Source organism: Trichechus manatus, unplaced genomic scaffold (assembly GCF_000243295.1).
Source record: "Trichechus manatus latirostris isolate Lorelei unplaced genomic scaffold, TriManLat1.0 scaffold00289, whole genome shotgun sequence".
NCBI classification, from domain to species: Eukaryota; Metazoa; Chordata; class Mammalia; order Sirenia; family Trichechidae; genus Trichechus; species Trichechus manatus.
Genome location: NW_004444225.1, coordinates 324,627 through 344,670, shown reverse-complemented (window position 1 = coordinate 344,670; position 20,044 = coordinate 324,627). Strand labels below are relative to the sequence as shown.

The following is a 20,044-nucleotide window of genomic DNA, read 5'->3' as shown; positions in this document are numbered from 1 at the left end:
ACCCTACTTTTCTCCTGCTCTGTCAGGGACTCTCTGTTGTGTTCCGTCAGGGCAGTCATTGGTTGTAGCTGGGCACCATCTAGTCCTTCTGGTCTCAGTCTGATGAAGTCTCATTTATGTAGCCTTTTCTTGGGCTTTTACATCTCTGATTAGATTTGCTCTTAAGAATTGTATCTTCTTGGTTGCTATTGTAAATGGTTTTGATTTGGTGACTTCCTCTTCCAATTTCTCTTTGTTGGTGTAGAGGAATCCAACTATTTTTGTATGTTTACCTTGTATTCTGAAAGTTTGCTGAAATCTTCTATTAGTTCCAGTAGTTTTCTTGTGGATTCTTTGGGGTGTTCTGTGTGTAAGATCATATTATCTGCAAATAGAGATACTACTACTTTTTCCCTACCAATCTGGATGCCCTTTATTTCTTTTTGTAGCCTAACTGCTCTGGCTAGGACCTCCAGCACAATGTTGAATAAGAGTGGTGATAAAGGGCATCCTTGTCTGGTTCCTGTTCTCAAGGGGAATGCTTTCAAACTCTCTCCATTTAGATGATGTTGGCTGCTGGCTTTGTATAAAGTCCCTAATTATGCTGAGGAATTTCCCTTCTATTTCTATTTTGCTGGGAGTTTTTATCATGAATGGGAGTTGGACTTTGTCAAATGCCTTTTCTGCATTAGTTGATAAGATCATGTGGTTCTTGTCTTTGGTTTTATTTACGTGATGGATTACACTGATTGTTTTTCTAATGTTGAACCATCCCTGCATACCTAGTATAAATCCCACTTGATCATGGTGAATTATTTTTTTTTTTTGATACATTGTTGAATTCTATTGGCTAGAATTTTGTTGAGGATTTTTGCTTCAATGTTCATGAGGGATGTATCTTCATCTGTAATTTTCTTTTTTTGTGGTGTCTTTACCTGGTTTTGGTATCAGGGTTAAGCTGGCTTCACAGAATGAGTTTGGGAGTATTCCATTCTTTTCTTTGCTCTGAAATACCTTGAGTAGTAGTGGTGTTAACTCTTCTCTGAAAGTTTGGTAGAGCTCTCCAGTGAAACTGTCTGGGCCAAGGCTTTTTTTTGTTGGGAGTTTTTAAATTTCCTTTTCAATCTCTTCTTTTGTTTTTGGTTTATTTAGTTGTTCTACCTCTGTTTGTGTTTATTTGGGTAGGTAGTGAGTTTCTAGAAATTTGTCCATTTACTTTAGGTTTTCAAATTTGTTTGAGTACGATTTTTCACAGTATTCTGTTATGATTCTTTAAATTTCAGTTGGGTCTGTTGTGGTATCACCAATCTCATTTCTTAAATGGTGTCTTAGGCTGGGTTCTCTGGAGAAGCAAAACCAGTAAAGCATATAAATATATATATAGAGAGATTTATATCAAGAAAACAGCTCATGTGACTGTAGAGGCTAGAATGTCCCAAGGCCGTTGATCAGGGTAGAGGCCTCTCCCAATTCATACATCCACAGAAGCTGGGGAGCCCAAAATCTGTAGGTCAGAGAACAGGTCTCCCACTCACAGGCTGTGAAGGTTGATGAATTCCAAGATTGGCAGGCAAGACCACAAGGTTTCTCCTGATTCACATAGCTGCAGGGGCTGGTGAACCCAAGATCGTCAGGTCAGAGAGCAGGGCTCCACTCAGGCTGTGAAGGTCGACAAATCCCAAGTTTGGCAGATAAGCTGCAGCTCAAGTCCAAAGAACTGGAGGTGAGACGACAGGAGCAGCTGCAGGATCCCGAGTGAGTAAAATGCCAGAACGTCTGCTTATATTCAAGTGCAGGCCATACCCCCAAGTAAATTCCCTTTCATCTGATTGGCTACTCACAGCATAATTCAATCATGGCAGTGATCACATATAAACACTGAGAATCATGGCCCAGCCAAGTTGACACACAATCTTAACCATCACATACAGGTCATTTGCTTCCTCTCCTGTTTTTCTTTTGTCAGTTTAGCCAATGATTTATCAATTGTGTTGATCTTTTCAAAGAACAAGTTTTTGGTCTTGTTAACTCTTTCAATTGTTTTTCTGTTCTCTATTTCATTTAATTCTGCTCTAATTCTTATTTCCTTTCTTCAGGCACCCGAGGGCTTTTTTTGCTGCTCCCTTTCTACTCGTTCGAGTTGTAGGGTTAATGTTTTGATTTTGGCCCTTTCTTCTTTTTTGGATGTGTGCATTTATTGTTATAAACTGACCTCCGAGCAAAAAGTGGCTAGATTTTAGGGATATATTTTGGAAGCTGAGCAGACATGATTTGATGGTGAATTAGAATTGGAAGTTTTGTCAACTGAGAAGCCAAGGTGTCAAGATTACATGGAGGAATGGAAGGTTTTGAGTTGATCAAATGGACAGATGTTGGAATTATTTTCTGGAAGAGGAATAAGTTTGGTACAAGCAGGGGGATGAAGTATGATCAAGAGTTTTGTTTTGGGTAAGCCAAGTTTGGGAACCTATTGAGCATTCAAGAAGAGGTATTAGAAAGTAGTTGGATATGACTCTGGAGTTAAGGAAAGCTATCTGTGCTGGAGCATCATGAGAACCATCTAGAAAAAGATTAAGCCAAATGATGGATGGTCTTGGAAGTTTTTTAGACAGAATATTTTTTCCCTGTTTTCTATGATTGGATAGAGAAGCAGTCTTAGTGATCTTGGTTGGTACCGACTCTGTTATTCACTATGCATGTAATCTTGGGCTAACCCTTTAACTTTCCTGAATAGTTATTCAAATGGGGCAGTATATCTGAATTACTTTTCTTAAAAGATTTTGTAGGGTCAAATGAGAAAATGCATTTGAAAGCACTCTGTAATTGTATACAAATGTTGTTATAAGAATGAAAGGCAATTTAAAATGATATACAAACTTATATTGGATCATATTTCTTGGTTAAAAATGAAGGTAATGTAAAGAACACCATTTCAGCAATTGAACATTATAATTTGCACCAGAGGTCTTTCCTTTCAAATGCTCACATATTTAGAGTTTAACAGACTACTGAGATATCACAATAAAAAAGTTTCTTTGTTAGTTTTATGCCTTTGGCATAATATTAATGAGCACAATCAGCTGTGATTTACACATTGTCAAGTAGCAGTACTAAAGCCACTAACTCCCCTAAATTCTTCCTGGGATTTTGGTTTTATCCAGAAAATTACTGTTTGACAAAATCTAAGTACCCCTTAGTTACTAATTTAGCACTGTTAAAACACAATTTATTTCTGTTCTTTTTTAACCTGCCATAATAAGTAAATTTTACTTTTTCCTGTTTACTAAAACATCTTCCTACTTACCTGAAGGATGGTTGAGCAGTGATTTTCCACTACTACATGCTGACATAGATCTAATCACCCTGCTTTGTTGTTTTGAACTAAGTGATTTCTAACCTTTTTATTTTTGCTCAGTCTAAAGTTGCTAAGTATCACAGGAAAGAAATCTTTCAAAGCATACAAAATTACTTAATTAGCTCCTAGACATTAATTGATTATCCCACAGGTGTGACCTTAGGAAATGAAAGCAGTTTCGCAGGAAACAAGGTTCACTATTTAAAGATATAAGTGTTTCAAGTATGATTAATATCACTAACAGTGAGCAAAATTCACTCAGAAGACCTGAATCACTTACAGTAAAGGAGACTGCTTCTGTGAAAGTCTGGCAATATGTTTTAAGCACTGTTTTGATGGTTCTCCAAGATTGCTTCTATTCTCTTCAGGATCAGGTTTCATATACTCCCACCCGGTAGCTGGAAAATCAATCTGAAATAAAGGAACAATTTGTCATTTGTTGAAGGTGCCTCAAACTATTCATTATTAATTTATAACCTTCATCTTAGATCTGTAGAACCTAAAATAAAGGAAAATTCCTCTTTTCTGTGCTATTATTTTAAAATAGAATCATTAGAGCTTGCACTTGAGAGTTAAACATACATGGTATTTGGCCAATCCTCAATTATTTACACAAATGGTATATATCAGTGATCTGTAATGCTTTCTGAGGCAACATGAGAAAAATAAGAACAATATACGCACTTTTCATAAAGATAAATATGTTACATTTTTGTTTAATGCTGAGGTTATGTCCTTTCTACATTTTGGTTTTGAATGTCTTTCTATTAGCAAGTGATGAAATTGTAGATGGTAATTATAATTTTTCATGGCATCATTGTGGAAAATACAAAGAGGTACTCTATATTGGTCTCTGATTCATGAAATCTATAAGTCTGGGGACCACTTTGTAGACAGGGGAGAAGGCTCCTCTCAGGAAAAGACTTGTTTTGCAAATGTATAATCAAATAGAATATTTTTGCTTTGGGTTCCGTAGTTCAGATTTATAGACAGGGCTAGAATCCAGGCCTCCTTTTTTCCCTGTTCGATGTGCTTTCCATTATACCATGCCACAGTGAAATTCTCATTCTAGTCAATAAAATAACAGTTAACAAAAAAGACAGTTCCAAAATATGTAATTAAGCTGTATATTTTAGTGATCCACATATTTGTTTAAGGTTATCCTGCTTTTTAAAAATTTTCATTTTAGCAAATCCACAGAGTTTATTTTTCTCTCTTGAACTATGTTAGGTTGGAATCTCAGATAAAACTGTGGAATGTTACGAAGTGGATTATGTGAGCGACAGTTTGAAATGCAGTTTAATCTATTTGGACTCTTATTTATTTGAAAAAGCTTTAGCAATTTCATTCTGTAAAATTTGTTGCAATACTTGTTTTTGGTTATAGTATATCACTTATTACTCCAACATGATAAAAGAAACAAGTAATAGATCAGCTAACCCAAAGCAATATTATAGTCAGTTTTGTTTCTTAACAGAAAGATTCACTTTGGTGCCATAGAGAAAAGTGTGTGCAGTATTATCAGCTTACATTTTACTTTTTATGGGCTCAAATATGTTTAAACTCATAGAACAAAAAAACTAGGAATAACATTTAATGAACTAATCCAATTTTATGTTGGTCTTAAGTAAAGTGTAGGTTAGATGAGGAAACTACAGCAGTGAATGAGAATGCAGTAGCACCTATGTGCACAAAGTTACAATATTATTTATTTATTTGTTTATTATTATTTCTGATATATGTATAAGTCTCTATACCAAATGGCATTTTTTCACTGGTTATGAAGATACAGAGTAATTGATTCTTGAGCCACCGATATAAAATACTGGAATTTCTTCCAGTTGCCTTTTATTCTAACATTTTACAAAAGAGAAGTTCCCAAAAAGTATTTGCTCCAGAATACTTTTAAGCCCCATGCATTATGCAGGCCATAAGAAGCATCCATTACCTTCAGAGAACTTAAAATCTAATTAAGGAGAAAAGGCACACACATTTACAACCAAAATGTTGTTTTTGCCGTTGAGTGGGCTCCCGATTCATGGTGACACCATGCACAATGGAACAAAACACTTCCCAGTCCTGTATCATTCCTATGATTGCTTTTAGATTGGATCATTGTGATCCATAGGGTTTTTATTGGCTGATTTTCAAAAGTAGATCTCTAGGTCTTTCTTCCTAATCTATCTTAGTCTGGAAGCTCTGCTGAAACTTGTTCAGTACCATAGTAACACATAAACTACCACTGACAAATGGGTGGTAGCTTAGCATGAGGTGCATTCTCGGGGGACACTGGTGATTCAGTGGTAGAATTTTCCCCTTCCATGCAGAAGACCTGTGTTTGTTTCCTGGCCAATGAACAACTAAAATAGAAGACAACATGTACACAGCAGCCCAAAGTGTGCCTCAACCCAGTAACAGCAAACTCATGACTCTGCTCCTTACCCTCCTCTGGCCATGGCTCACTAACCCTGGGCCTAGTCTCAGATTTCCTTTTAATGGAGTGATCTAGCAGATTTCTTCAAATGTCTATATTGCACATGCCATGACATGAGACCGATCTGTCATACACACTCCTGTCTCAAGCCTGAAGTATACATTCCTGAGTTCAAGAACAAAAAAATTATAGGGCTCTTTTCTTTTGGGTACAGGAAAATATATAGTCCTGGTAATCCTTCCTTTTAATTCACACCTGATTACACAATTTTATGTTGGTGTCTTGCATTCCATTATTCTACCTTGCTTCACTACCTCTCCTCATTGTTCCCCATTGACACGTGGCCACCACGGTTTCTACTATGTCTTCATGACTTGGAAATTCTCAAGGTAGCTGTTGTGAATAAATGTTCCTAGTGTCCATGTCCCACACCATGTCCACATGGTATCCTAGGGCCTCTCATGCCCCCATAATCCTGTCAGCTTGTTCAAGGAACTCCCATACAAATTTAACTTATTTATGGTAATAAATTTTATGGCAGTTCAGAAGAAGAAAGGATGCCTGTTGACTGAGTGGCAACCGCGGTGAGTGTCAAGAAAAGTGTTGTAGAAGAGGCACCCATAAGGTGGTTTGGGAATGAGAGAAAAAAAGAGTTTCTTCTACCTGGGGACAAAAAATGTGCTGTGTGCTAAGAACCTGGCCTCAGTGATTAGACTGTTGCCTCCCCTAACACTTCTGATAATGGAGGGTAACCCTGGAATAAAATACTAGGTAAGGTAAAATATTTTGGGGAAATGAGTAGATAAGAATTGCTATTTAAGGAGGAGGCCCACTTGTATAAAAGGAAGGATTAATCTTTCTGGTATCCAGGTTCAGATAAGTGGACTAATGGGCTATGTTTAGAAATGTCTGTGGCTTTGTTATTTTTAGTGATCAGAAGCATGGATATATATCATTCATTTAGCAAATATTATATTCCATGCACTGTGAATGCTGTCAAAGAAGTCTCAGTTAATGGAAAAGGAGTATAATGTGGTGACTGTGTTGAAAAATTTATACAGAGAAAGGACACTTAACCCTGCTTGAGGGAACAGAGACGGGGTAAGGGAGAGATTCCTAGAGGAGGGCCCATGAATCCTAAAAGATGCATGTTAACTATACAAGTGAAGTCAGTGGAGGGGGTGCAGAGTGGGCGGTGAGGGGAAAGGGAAGGCACATTGCAGACAGAGGGAACAATATTCGTAAATGCACATTTTTAATGTTGCTGGAACTTTAAATGTCAGACAGTGGCAAGATAAACAGTGGGAAAGGGGCCTTAATCCTCTAGGTAGTGGGAGTATTGGAGAGTACCAGCAGGAGAGAGGCAGATTTAGATTTATGTTTTAGATTGATCACATTGTGGCTATATGGATTTTGGTTTAGAGAGTGACAAAACTAGACATAGGAAAATCAGTTAAACTGATGAGATCTAGGACGGAGTTGTTGAACTAAGACAGATGAGGTGGGGATTTGAGAGGACAGATTTAAGAATATAGTTATGGATTGAATGTGGTAAGATAGAGAAGGCAAGAAAAACAGCTAGCTTATTACTCTGCATAACTAGGTAGACATAGGACATGAACAGAGATAAAGAATTCAGGGGAGAAAGCAGTTTCAGAGAGGAATGTGAGTTCAGTTAGGGGCATGTTCTGAAGCTGCCTATGGATTATCCAGTTTGATAGCAGACATGTGGCTAGACTTGTCTGAAGCTTGTGGTGTTTAGGAATCTGAACTAGAGATATAGACTCATAAGTGAGCCTGCATAGACACTGTGGATAAAACCTTACAAATGAATGAGACCCAGCAATTCTACTCCTAGGTATATACCCAAGAGAAATAAAAACATATGTCCACAAAAAAACTTGTACATGAATGTTTATAGCTGCATTATTTACAAGAGTCAAAAGGTAGCAACAACACAAATGTTCATCTACTGATGCATGGATAAACAAAACATATATATATATCAATACAATAAAATATTATTGTTCATAAAAAGGAATGAAATACTGAGACATGTTACAACATGGATGACTCCTGAAACACTCTGCTGGGTGAAATAATCTAGTTAAGACAGTCCACATATTATATGATTTCATTTATATTATATGTCCATAATAGACAAATCTATAGAGACAGAAAATTTCAGAAAGTTAATAGAGAGAGGTTTCTTAGGTTTGGGTGAATTGGAGGGGTAGAGAGTAATCGTCAAAAGGCATGAGATTTCTTTATGAGGTATGAAAATGCTCTAAAATTGACTGTGGTGATGGCCGCACATATCTGTGAATATAGTAAAACAACAATAAACTGTATACTTCAAATGGGAGAGTTGTAGGGTATGTGAATTATATCTCAAAAAAGCTGTTTAAAACAAAATAAATTAATGAGAACACCCAAGGAGAATATGTACTGAGAGTAGTGTTAACAAACAGAACCCTTGAGAACTGTCAACAATGAGGGCTGAACTGAAGGGGAACTTGGGAAGAAGACAAAGAAATTGCCACTGAGTAGCGTGAGGAAAAACACAAGATGGCAGTAACACCAAAGTCAAAGAGAGTGTTCAGTAAATGGGGGAGAGATAGTGCCCTAAAAAGCAGGAAGAGGGCTAGTATGACAAAGACTGAAAACTACCACTGGATTTGGCAACTAGGGGTATTGGGTGACCTTATGACAGTTAAGTGTGATCAGGACAAAAGCAACATTACGGTGAATTTAGGCATGATTGGGGAGGCAAGGAAGTAGAAGAATATGGAGCAACAAGAACATTAACTCAAACAACTCTGCTCTTGATTTTTAACTTTGTGATGGAGCCACTCTACTAGATGGTCAAAGCCCGCCTGCCTTGTTTGTTTTACAATGGGAAGCAAATAAATATTTTTATAGACTGAGAAGAAGGACCTAGGAGAAAGAGAGATGTTGAAACTTCAGGAGAAAGAGACAATTATTGATGGAAAAAGGTCTTGGGAGAATCTGGTAGTGTCTAGGGTCAAAAGCACCTCTGGAAGCATAGCTCTTGTTCTGAGGCTGGAAAACAGCTGGGGAATTGTGTGCAGGAAGAGGCAAGAAGTCGAGGGAGACCCAGGCTGATGTACGTAATGATAACCTTCTTATCTGTCTCCATTTCTGAACGCAGGTCTACTTCACTCTATTCACTGCTCCACTGTTCATTAGCTACAGAACCAGAAAGAGTTATTGGCTTGAAGGAATCAGGGTCTATGACATATCATACCCCTTGTCACACTGGAATGGCTACGGTTGTGGCAGTAACTGCCCCATCCAATAGATAATCAGACAATCAGGAAAGTACAGCTCTAAAAGAAGTCAGATACACAGAGTATAAACCTCTCATTGTACAGAGGTGAAATCTGAAGTAAGGTGACTTATTCAAGGTCATAAAATTTTATACTAAAAAGCTAAGCCTAAAATCCAGATTTCCTAACTCTCAGCCCAATGGCTTTACCTGAGATCTATACTGACTCCTAACACGTTGCAAGGCTCTCTTCTAATTTCCTTATAGTCTCACAATCTTTGGGTTGAAAGATTTTGCTCTGAGTTTAGCTGAATATGTGACTAGAATGATACTGGTTAGGAGTTTTGACTTTAACATCTTAATAACTTCTATTTTATTTTGCACATATTATCATCAATTAAACATTCCGAGAGGTTCCCTTTATGTCTATAACATTGGGAATTATTTTGTAATTATCACTGATTTAACTTTTTCATACTGTTGAATGATTTACATGTCTCACCCTCCCATTTTTTGGTAAGATGAATTCTGTTTTGACTCTAAATGTCTGATTGGATATTTATGCTATTGTTGAGAACTTGAAACTTCTCTTCATATTCCACTTGCAAGGATGTTTGCTCCTTCATCTGAGAAGAATCAAGTAGAGTCTCATAGGATAGTATCACTTACTTCTCCCTACACCCACCATAGCACTCTACCCCAATGACCCCAAAAACTAATTTATATTCATCATTAAATAATCACCATTAAAGCCAGATGTGCAAAAGCTTTGTTAAAGCTGAAGGGATTTGGATCTGCAAAGACAGAGTTTAATAAAAAATGCATTCATCCTTTCAAAGAAAGGTTGCTTATATCTATACCTGGACTTCATACTGGTATATATAATGCAATGCATCCCAAAATGAATCCATCATATTATTCTTTTGAAGTCTGTTCTTACTCCTGCATTCTTCAATCAAGTTAAAGGCATTGCTATTGACTCAGGAAGTCACATTTTTAACTCTATTTTCTTATTTCCTTCATATAATTATGCCCCTTTCTGTTTAAAAAAGTTGCTAAATCTACTCCTTAATTGGTGTTTTTTTTTTAGATTTGGCTCTTATGATCTTTAACTTAGATTACTAAGATATTTTTATATCAAGTCTTCATGTACCCTGTCTTCTGGTTTTCTAGGACACTTTCTACCACAGTGCCAGAAAAACTTTCTACGACTCCTTGTTGAACAGATAATCATGACCGGGTACTCAATCCGGTACCATAGTGGTTTGCCACGCTTTACCACTGTACCTCATATAATTCATTCCTTAGTCTTAGCTAACTTTGAGACCGCCACCCTTTTTCTCAATCTGTGTGTTTGCACGCTATTCCCCTATGATTTTTATCACCCTTCTTACTTACACTACCTAATGAAAATTTACTCATTCTAAAAAAGGCATTCAAATGTCACACCCTCTGGGAGTCTGTTCCTAAACTTTATACATTTCTTTGCCTTCTCTGAAAAATATTCATTGCTATCCCCACTGTGTTAGTGCCTTAAAATGGACACAGCTTTTGTCACATCACATCAGAGTGAGTTGTGAAAGTCTGTTTTCCCTGCTAGGTTTTGCTTTCCTTGAAATTCTTGCCTTGGTATTACGCATTCACTCACTTTTGTAACAGTGTTTATCACAATGTTCAGTGCATAGAAGTCATGTATTAAATGTGTATGAAATGTGACTGAATTGAACCACTAGCATTTTACAATTCTTCTTCATAAGTAGAATATATTTACCAGGTTTATGATGAGTCCTGTCTTAGTAATTTGGTGCTGCCATAACAGAAATACCACAAGTGGGTGGCTTTAACACAGAGAAATTCATTCGCTTACAGTTTAGAAGGTTAAAAGTCCAAAATCAGGATGTTGGCTCCAGGGGAGGGCTTCTGTCTCTGTAGGCTCTAGGAGAAGATCCTTCTCTCTTCAGCTTCTATTCCTTGGCTCCTTGGTGATCTTTATGTGGCATGGTATCTATCTTCCCCCAACTCTGCTTGCTCACTTGCTTGGTTAATCTCTTATATCTCAAAGAGATTGATTTAAGACACTCTCTACATGAATACTGTCTCATTTACATAACAAAGAAAATCCATTCCCAAACGGGATTATAACCACAGATACAAGGGTTGGGATTTACAACATATATTTTTTGGAGGACACAATTCAATTCATATCAAGTCCCTTCTCTTTTGTAATGGAAATGTTTTTCTTTTTGTACTGTTACAACAAAACATCTGCTAATCAGTCAGCCATCATGTGTTGAGCGTCTCTGATGTTGTGCCAATCACTCGTTCTTATCACCATGTCCACAAATTAAAAGTAGATATACGGGTGACGTGTGGTAGGGCCTTCTTCCTTCCTTCAGAGTGGCTGCCACATTTTCCTTAGTATTAAATTTTCCTTCCATTTTCAACATCTTACTGTGCATCTTGTCAAACTCTATTTCCCACACCCCTGTGGTGGTTAAGAGTTACTGCTGCTAACTGAAAGGTCAGCAGTTCGAGTCCACTAGCTGCTCCTTAGAACTCTGTGGGGCAGTTTTACTCTGTCCTAGAGGGTTGCTATGAGTCGGAATTAACTTGATGGCAATGGATTTTTTGGTTTTTTACAACCAAATGGGAAACTTTAGAGCCTGGAAACCACTAGGTTTGCTTTAGAGCAGTGACTCTCAGCTGAGGGGGATTTTGTCCCCAGAGGACATTTGGCAATGCCCAGAGACATTTTTGATTATCAGAACTGGGGACGCGCTACTGGAATCTAGGGGTTAAAGCCAGGGATGCTGCTAAACATCCTACAATGCACAGGAAGGCCTCCCACAATGAGGAATATCCAGTCCAAAATGTTAGTAGTACTGAGGTTGAAAAACTCTGCTCTAGAGGGTGCTGCCCAGATAGCAGTTCCTTTTGTTTTTTTTTTTTTGGTAGAGATGAAAGTTCTTATTCTCTGCATGCCCATGTACAGGAATGTCCATGCTTCAGGTATCTGACAAATATGATCAACCATCAATATAAACCAATGAGGAGCTATCAGCAGGAAGGACCAAAACCTGGAGTCACTGAACACCGTTCGTTCATAATCACAAATTACAGAAGGTAGAGAGGTTTTAAGGAAAAGGAAAAAGAAAGTATAATATGTGGATTCATTTGCAGTTGATCCCCAACTACTCAGCTAATTGCTAGTCATTTAGGAGATATACAAAAGAAAAGAGTTTAAAGAGTTTAAAATGAGACACTGCAGAGGCAAGTGTGATTTAGGTACCAAGTTAATAATATATAACAGTGACTGTTTTTAGACAATGGAAAGCAAAATAAATGCATATAATGAATATACTAATGGCAACATCCTCCCTCCCTCCTTCGTGATCACATTTTATGGAAAATGGCTTGAAATTGCTATTATATAGACTGTGAGAAAAGAGCTTTGAGAGTACTGAATGCAAAACCAAAACAGTAGAGGTTTCACAAACCCCAGCAGGCTGGAGTATAAGAAGACTATTAAAATGTGTGATCTTGGCAGAAAATTGTTTCTGTGATTAACAGCAACGTACTTCTCAACCAACACTTGGCCGTGTGTACTTTAATCTCATAGCCTGGCACTTACCTGCAGGGTCACTGGGGATAACTGACTTATATCCCACACTCCTGGAGCTATTATTTCTATGGGAGGTTCACTCTGCAATGTCATGCTGAATAGCCTACACCCGAGAATGGATTTTCTGCAAAAGACAACACATACAGACAGAAGTCACTTCAGGAGGGAAGCTATTATTATCTATAAATGTTTTCTTTAGCATGTAAACATAATCAGCTATCATAGTGACTACACTTACTAGCTAGAAGAGAAAAACGTATTCACAAGCACAGATACTCGTTAACAGTTTGTTTCTAATATACCATACGCATGCATGACTATCGTCGTAGATACCTGTACTTATTTTTTACAAGAAAAAGCATTTCTTCTGTGAAGTTTTTACAACTATTCATTGTGCAGATCTTATGTTAGTTTAAGTCTCTTCTTTCTATAAATTTAGAACTCATATATTCAAAAGTTCCCAGGGCATTTAGTCACTCTACAGAGCAAAAATGTTTTGAAGAGTTAAAGCCTTTATTGACTTGAAGGCAACTGTAACTCCAAGAATATAAATCTGAGATTTTTAGTCCCATCTTGCAGTCACCATTGTTGGCAATTAAGAATAAATGCTACCTATCAGGAAGCATTGTGGAAAGCTTTTTTCTTGTAAAAAATAAGTACAGGCATCTATGAAGATAGTCATGCATGCAGTTACCACGACGTTAATCCTGAGGCACTGGGGCAGAATGAAGTCAGATCATTTGATGCAGGTGTGGGTGAGGAAGGTATCAAGAAAAAAAGAATAGGGCTGGATTCCAGAATTTCAAATTGCCCTCCCACCACACCTCCCTCTAGACGCCCAGGACTATGACAGGGTAGCTCACTGTTCATCTTTCTTAGACTTAGTGATTTTGAGTAAGATGTCATTAGAAAACAGATTACACTGCTAAACATAACATTTCAAAACGTTTGTTCTGGAATATTCCTAAGGGACTTTTCAATTTAAATATGTATAAATTCATATGACTAGAAAAATCAAACCAAAATCTGTGGCTTCAGGAGAGCAGATGGGCTGGTTTACACTCATTGGGCCCCAGATTCTTCATGCAATAAAATAAGGGTTTGAATAGAATAATTATCTTAGCTTTAGGATTCTATGCATCCATGGCATCACCTTCTGGAACTAAAGAATATAAATGACTCCAGAACTGGGCAACACGCAGGATCAGAGGATCTGAAGTTATTAAACTCTTTAGGAGTCTGCCTCAAACAGGTTTCATGCCCCAGAGCAGGGTGCAGGTGAGGCTGAGGCAGAAGCCCCTTTTAGTGTGGTGAGATTTTCACAGTGTGTTCATGGAGTAGAGTGTGGTGCCTAAGGACAGGAAGGGATGCAGCATGATGTAGCAAAACGTGGGGAGAAGTCAGAAGACCTGCATTTGGGTTCTCGTTCTATTCCTAAGTAGTCTGATGACCTATAACAAGTCCCTTAACTTTCCTTCATCTCAGAGCTCTTCATCTCTAAACGAGATACTTGAACTAGGGGAGCTCTGAGTGTCTGTCTTAGAAAGGATTTGTTTCTAATAAGGACTTCCACCCACAGACTTTTTTGTTATTAGATTTTGAGAACATATCTGAAACAATAAATCAATTGTCTAAGGAATCAAATTATTTTGAGATTAAGATTTGTTTCAGGCTTCTTTTGAGGTTCTGCAAAATATTTTATTTTCTACCTTTAACTTTCCTAGAGAGTTTTGAAAATACTGATGCCCAGGTCCTTGCACAGATCAAATAAATTAGAATCTTTGGAGAAACTTATGCTTTGGGTATATTTTAACATCTTCCCAGGAGATTCTATTGTTCAAACAAAGTGGAGAATATCTACATTGAAGGAGCTTACCACGATTTAGAAATGCTAAGTAACTACCAGAATATTTGTTTGAATTTAAGTAAGGAAAAAAGCTCCTAGAAATTGCTGAGGTGAGGATAACACTTTCTTGCTGCAGTGTGGAAGCACTGTGAATACAGATGCTGTGAAAATCTCACCCCCAAGAGAGAGAATTATCAAACTTCTGTGGGCAAAATTTTACCTTGGCTGTGAGACGTTTATTTTTTTAAAGGATGAAGGTGAGTTTGTGTGCTTGAAAATGTAGAAGTTTATTTTTATTTGTTGATATTCTTTATACAGCCACAACTGGCATATCTGAGTTTAATCACTGTTGGCTCTCTCTTTCTCTCTCTCTGCCACCTCTGAAAACCACAGAGATAGGCAACCTTTAAATCTGCATATGTTCAGGTTTTATGTATGTTGGAAAAAATTGACATAAGTGTTCATTATAACTCCACATAGCTAGGTAGGAGCAATTCTAACTGTAATAAATGGTAGGTTCAATACCAAATGTCTATGGGCAGGGGCCATTCTGCAGAAGTAAATGAAATTATGTTGCTTATTTACTGTGATCTGGAAATATCTGCATCAAATAAATTTGGATAGAATTTTTATAACTTGAAGCAATGAGCACAATGGGAGTCATGGCATCTTCCCAGTTGCCCCACATGAAGGATTTCTAATGTGTTAATAAGATTGGAATGAGCCCTGGTGGCGGAGTGGTTAAAGCACTTGTCTGTTAACTGAAAGGTCGGCGGTTCGAACCCACTAGCCACTCCGGGGGAGAAAGACGTGGCAGTATGCTTCCATAAACATTACAGCCTTGGAAATCCTATGGGGCAATTCTACTCTGTCCTATAGGGTCGTTGTAAGTCAGAATTGACTAGATGGAGGCAGGAATAAGATCTGGATTTCTTTAAACTATTTAGCCCAGGAGAGAAGCAGAGTTTCTGATTTTCATGAGGAACAGTATTTTGGACATATATTTACAAATGCCTATGCAAGTGCTCTTTGAAGTAAGTTGTGTTTTCTGGTATCTTGTCATGCACAATTTTGAGACTTTCCCTTAGGAAAATATTAGTATTAGTCCCAGATCGCACCATTCCCAGATGGCCACCTTCTATAATCATTCCCCTATCACATTTTTCCAGTGGTGATATATGACAAATCAACATGGAGGTAGTATCTTACTATTGTATCCACCTAGAGGAGAACCCTGAAGATTAGTTTGAAAGTAAAAAAATATTCGTAACTCCTTATGTGCTGCAGGTTTACGGATTGCCCGTTACGTGCAAAGTAATGTGTAGAATGACGGGAGGGAATAAAATGGACTGATTTGTCTTTTTTTAGTGAATAGCTAGAAACATTCTACAAACCTGCTAGATCTTACAAATACTCTAGTCTAAAGCTTTTAAGAAACTCATGAGAAGACAGGCCACCTGTATAGTTGTTCCCAGTGAGAAAGTAATGAAAGTTCTTAGCCCACAAATCAGATTTTTGGAATGTCTGCTAAGAGCAGTTGGTATTCCTCCTAGGGCTAAACTGTTTCTTACAGACTTTTGAAATTTTATTTCATTCTAAATATCCTATAGGGATTGACTCCCCCCCCCCCAATTCAATTTAGTAAACAGACCTCTACCGATTGCTTATTATACGAGGCACTATGTTAGATGATAGATATTACAAAAGTAAATGCATTTCCTGTCCTCAAGGAACATACCCATGAAAATGCGAGAAAGCATGAAAACAAATAATAGAACAAAACACACACACACCAGGGAAGAATCAATCTAACAAAGAAGATTTTAAAGAGTTATCACGGTTGCTTTGATGATAATTCGCATATATTGACTAAGTGTGAGAATTAAAAATGAAGAGGAATTTTTTTTCTAAGATTTTTATATCACCAAATCTTTTTAAAACAGCAGGGGCAGAAGCATACTTTATATCAATCTTAAAATAAAAATATAGATCCTATTTTTTTTTTAAGATCCTGCAATTTACAATTTGATTTTAAAGCAAGTCTTATCATGTAAAAAATAACTGAGCTGGTTTATTTAAACCATTTTTTCCTTAGGAGAATATAAAATTGTACAATTGAATTTATAAAATATTCTAAATATTAATAATCCCAAAACCTTATGGCTAAATCATCAGTATACATTTTGCAATGGCCATTGATAGAATGGTTGAATTCATAGCTTACTTTTCTGAAAAATAACATCTTAAATTTACCAATAGGTCAGTTAACCATATACATTGTGCAATTTTGCCTCAGCCAGAATTCCATGACTTAAATTGTTTCTGAAGGACAGCACTGATCCAAATCATTTTGAATTACTAATTGCAGAAAAATTGGCTGATCAGTGAAGGACAGGCAGTTGAGATTGGTCATGCCAATACCATTTCATTGTAAATGACCCTGCTGACAAGTTGAGCATAAAGCTAGTTTCTAAAGCCATTTCTATATTTTGCTTTTCAGTTCTGCTTTTAATAGTTATAATTTATATTGCACTATTTCAATTTTATAATAAAATGCTTTATTGATTTCCTTATCATATCATATACTGTACAATATTTAGTTCTAAGGAGGGTTTTCCTCTCCCTGCAGATGGGAGCTTTATTAATCAAAAGTGATATACTTACTCTTTTGGAAACAGTGGGAGGCAAGTCCAGGCCAATAAATCTGTATTGTTTGTTCCACAGACAGTCCCAAACAATTTTATAGTGAGCATGGATTCCCTTGGAAGTGACTTTATTTCAAGAGGAAAATGGATCCTGAAAATAAAAGAAAGAAGCAACATTATGATGCCTGATGGTGCCAGATATGAGGAATATCAACAGAATTCACTGGTCTTGTAATTCTCAGTTGAACTTTGATGTCAATTTGTTTAAGCAGTGGGTGAGAATTAGAAGACTCATGGCAATCAAAGGTAACTGGAAGGTTCTGAGGTTGGCTGAAGCCTCCGATAATACTGAAGGTCTTCTCAGACGAGGAGGTAGCTGACTAATTTGGATAAAAAACCCATGGAGAAAAATGTAGAACAAAATTCTAACTCACAAAAAAAGACCAGAACTACTGGTCTGACAGAGACTGGAGAAAGCTCGAGAGGATGGCTCCCAGACACCCTTTTAGCTCAGTAATGAAGTCACTCTTGAGGTTCACCCTTCAACCAAAGATTAGACAAGCCATAAAACAAAATGAGGCTAAAAGGGCACACTAGCCCAGGGGCAAGGACGAGAAGGCAGGAGGGCACAGGAAAGCTGGTAATACGGAACTCAAATTCGAGAAGGGAGAGTGTTGACATGTCGTGGGGTTGGTAACCAATGTTAGAAAACCATATGTGTACTGTTAATGAGAAGTTAGTTTGTTCTGTAAAACCTCATTTAAAATATAATAAAAAAAAGTTTTATGGGGAGAAATGTGTATTTAAAAAAAAAAAAAAGCCCAAACCCGTTGCCATTGAGTCGATTCCAACCCATAGCGACCCTACAGGACAGAGTAGAACTGCCCCATAGGGTTTCTTTCCAAGGAGCAGCTGGTGAATTTGAACTGCTGACCTTTTGGTTAACAGCCAAATGCTTAACCACTGCACTACCAGGGCCCCTCTAATCTGGATACTAGGGAGGAATCTTTATTCAGGGTTTCAAATAACACATTGGTGACCTTTTTTTTGCTGACTCAGCAAAAAAGAGGAAGCCCTTCAACGAGATGGATCAACACAGTGGCTGCAACAATGGGCTCAAGCATAACAACGATCATGAGGATGGTGCTGGACCCGGCAGTGTTTCCTTTTGTTGTAAACAGGGTCGTTATGAGTTGGAACCAATTCAAGGGCACCTAACATCAACAACAATTCATACTAATAGTAACTGATATTGGGGAAGTGAGCATCCTCCTTCTCAACACGGTGTTCCCTGAGATTAAGAGGTCAAAGTCGAGGAGGTAATATTGTGGCTAAGAAGAGGAAAGACATAAAAGCTGTTTTAAAGGTGAAATAGATACCTCATACTTGACTGATAGTATATTAGTGAAATACAACAATGAAGAACAAAAGATGAATTCTAATTTTCTAGACTGTGATATAGTGCGTGCCTTCAAATGACAGGAAATAAAGAAGAAAAACGAAGTTGAGGAGGTATAATGTGTGCAATTTGGGGTATAATGTCATTGAATTAATAACAACTATCAGATGTCAATAAGGAGCCCTGGTGGTGCAATGGTTAAGCACTTGGCTGCTAACCAAAATGTTGGTGATTTGAACCCACCAGCAGCTCCCTGGGAAAAAAGACCTGGTGATCTGCTCCCATAAAGATTACAGTCTAGGAAATCCTATGGTACAGTTCTACTCTGTCCTATAGGGTCACTAAGAGTCAGAATTGACTCCATGGCACACAATAACAAGAACAACAAAAATAACAAATGAGATGTCAATATGCAAGCTGTGTGTGAAAAGGATAAATAAGAGTTTTGGATCTGGATCTATCTGCATTCAAATATTGGCTCTAATACTAATAAGATGTTTCACCTCGAGCTTAGCATTTACCTCTCTAAGCCTCAATTTTCCTTATCCATAAAATGGAACTGGTATTACATAACACAATACCTGGCAAATAGTAGGCTCTATATCAGTTTTGTATCTATTCATTCAATCAATCCTGTAATAATTTGTATTAGCCATTCTGCTTTTAAGACCTAGATTTGTAAACACATTCCATTGTAGATATATGAAATATGATTCAAGTAAGAGTAGGGGAGGAAGATGAATGAAAGGCAAAGGTGAGGAAAACCTATTTTTCAAGACCGGAAAAAGCTAGATCATTTAAAAAATTAAATTACTACACATTTAGGTATCTAAAACTAAAAGCCTTTTCTTTCTTTTCCATTCACATTCTTTCACACTTACAATATTTGGTCAAGATAATGTGGACATATTTTTCAGTTTAAAGGAAGCTCTGAAACGCAACATAAATATTGATGATCCTGTGGAATGCACAGTAATTTCTTGAATGTTCTCTCTTTTGTCTATAATTGACTTTCTATTCAGTTTTCACATTTCTGTGCTAGGATGGAAGATGTTATTTCTATTCTTCACATAATCTAAAATGTTCTTTTTTTGCATTGAGTCTGGTTTCTTCATGTGTTACTTCACTTGTTAGTGAGCTTTTCATTTCAAGAATGATAAAAATTAGATAAGTTATGGTAGATAGTTACTGTCCATCTCCATTCTGTCATTTTCATTACTAAAGATAATTTTTAGGGTAAGAATGCATGCTTTCTAAATAGTTATTTACTCATTTTTGAATAAATAAGCCAGCATAATCTCACATTCACTGGGAATTTTCTTCTTTAACTTCTGCATGACTACTCAAAAATCAAAAGAATGAACTTTTATGCAAAAAAGGAAGAAAAATACTTTAAGAGAATTCAGTAGGTGGAGTCAGATCACATCTTTGTATCTAAGCAGCTGGCAAAGATTTCAAGTTTTAGCCACATGTTT

General features: G+C 37.1%; 1 protein-coding gene across 1 annotated transcript in view; it reads right to left on the bottom strand.

The window, feature by feature from the left end:
• Nucleotides 1-20,044, bottom strand: part of PIK3C2G (phosphatidylinositol-4-phosphate 3-kinase catalytic subunit type 2 gamma) — a 417,122-nt gene that overhangs the window by 300,076 nt on the left and 97,002 nt on the right. Inside the window, exons 12-14 of the mRNA XM_012559647.2 lie at nucleotides 17,190-17,321; nucleotides 12,689-12,803; nucleotides 3,615-3,745 (exon numbers count right to left, since the gene is read on the bottom strand). Of these exons, the coding sequence (XP_012415101.1) occupies nucleotides 3,615-3,745; nucleotides 12,689-12,803; nucleotides 17,190-17,321 (378 nt within the window). The remainder of the gene's footprint in view (nucleotides 1-3,614; nucleotides 3,746-12,688; nucleotides 12,804-17,189; nucleotides 17,322-20,044) is intronic.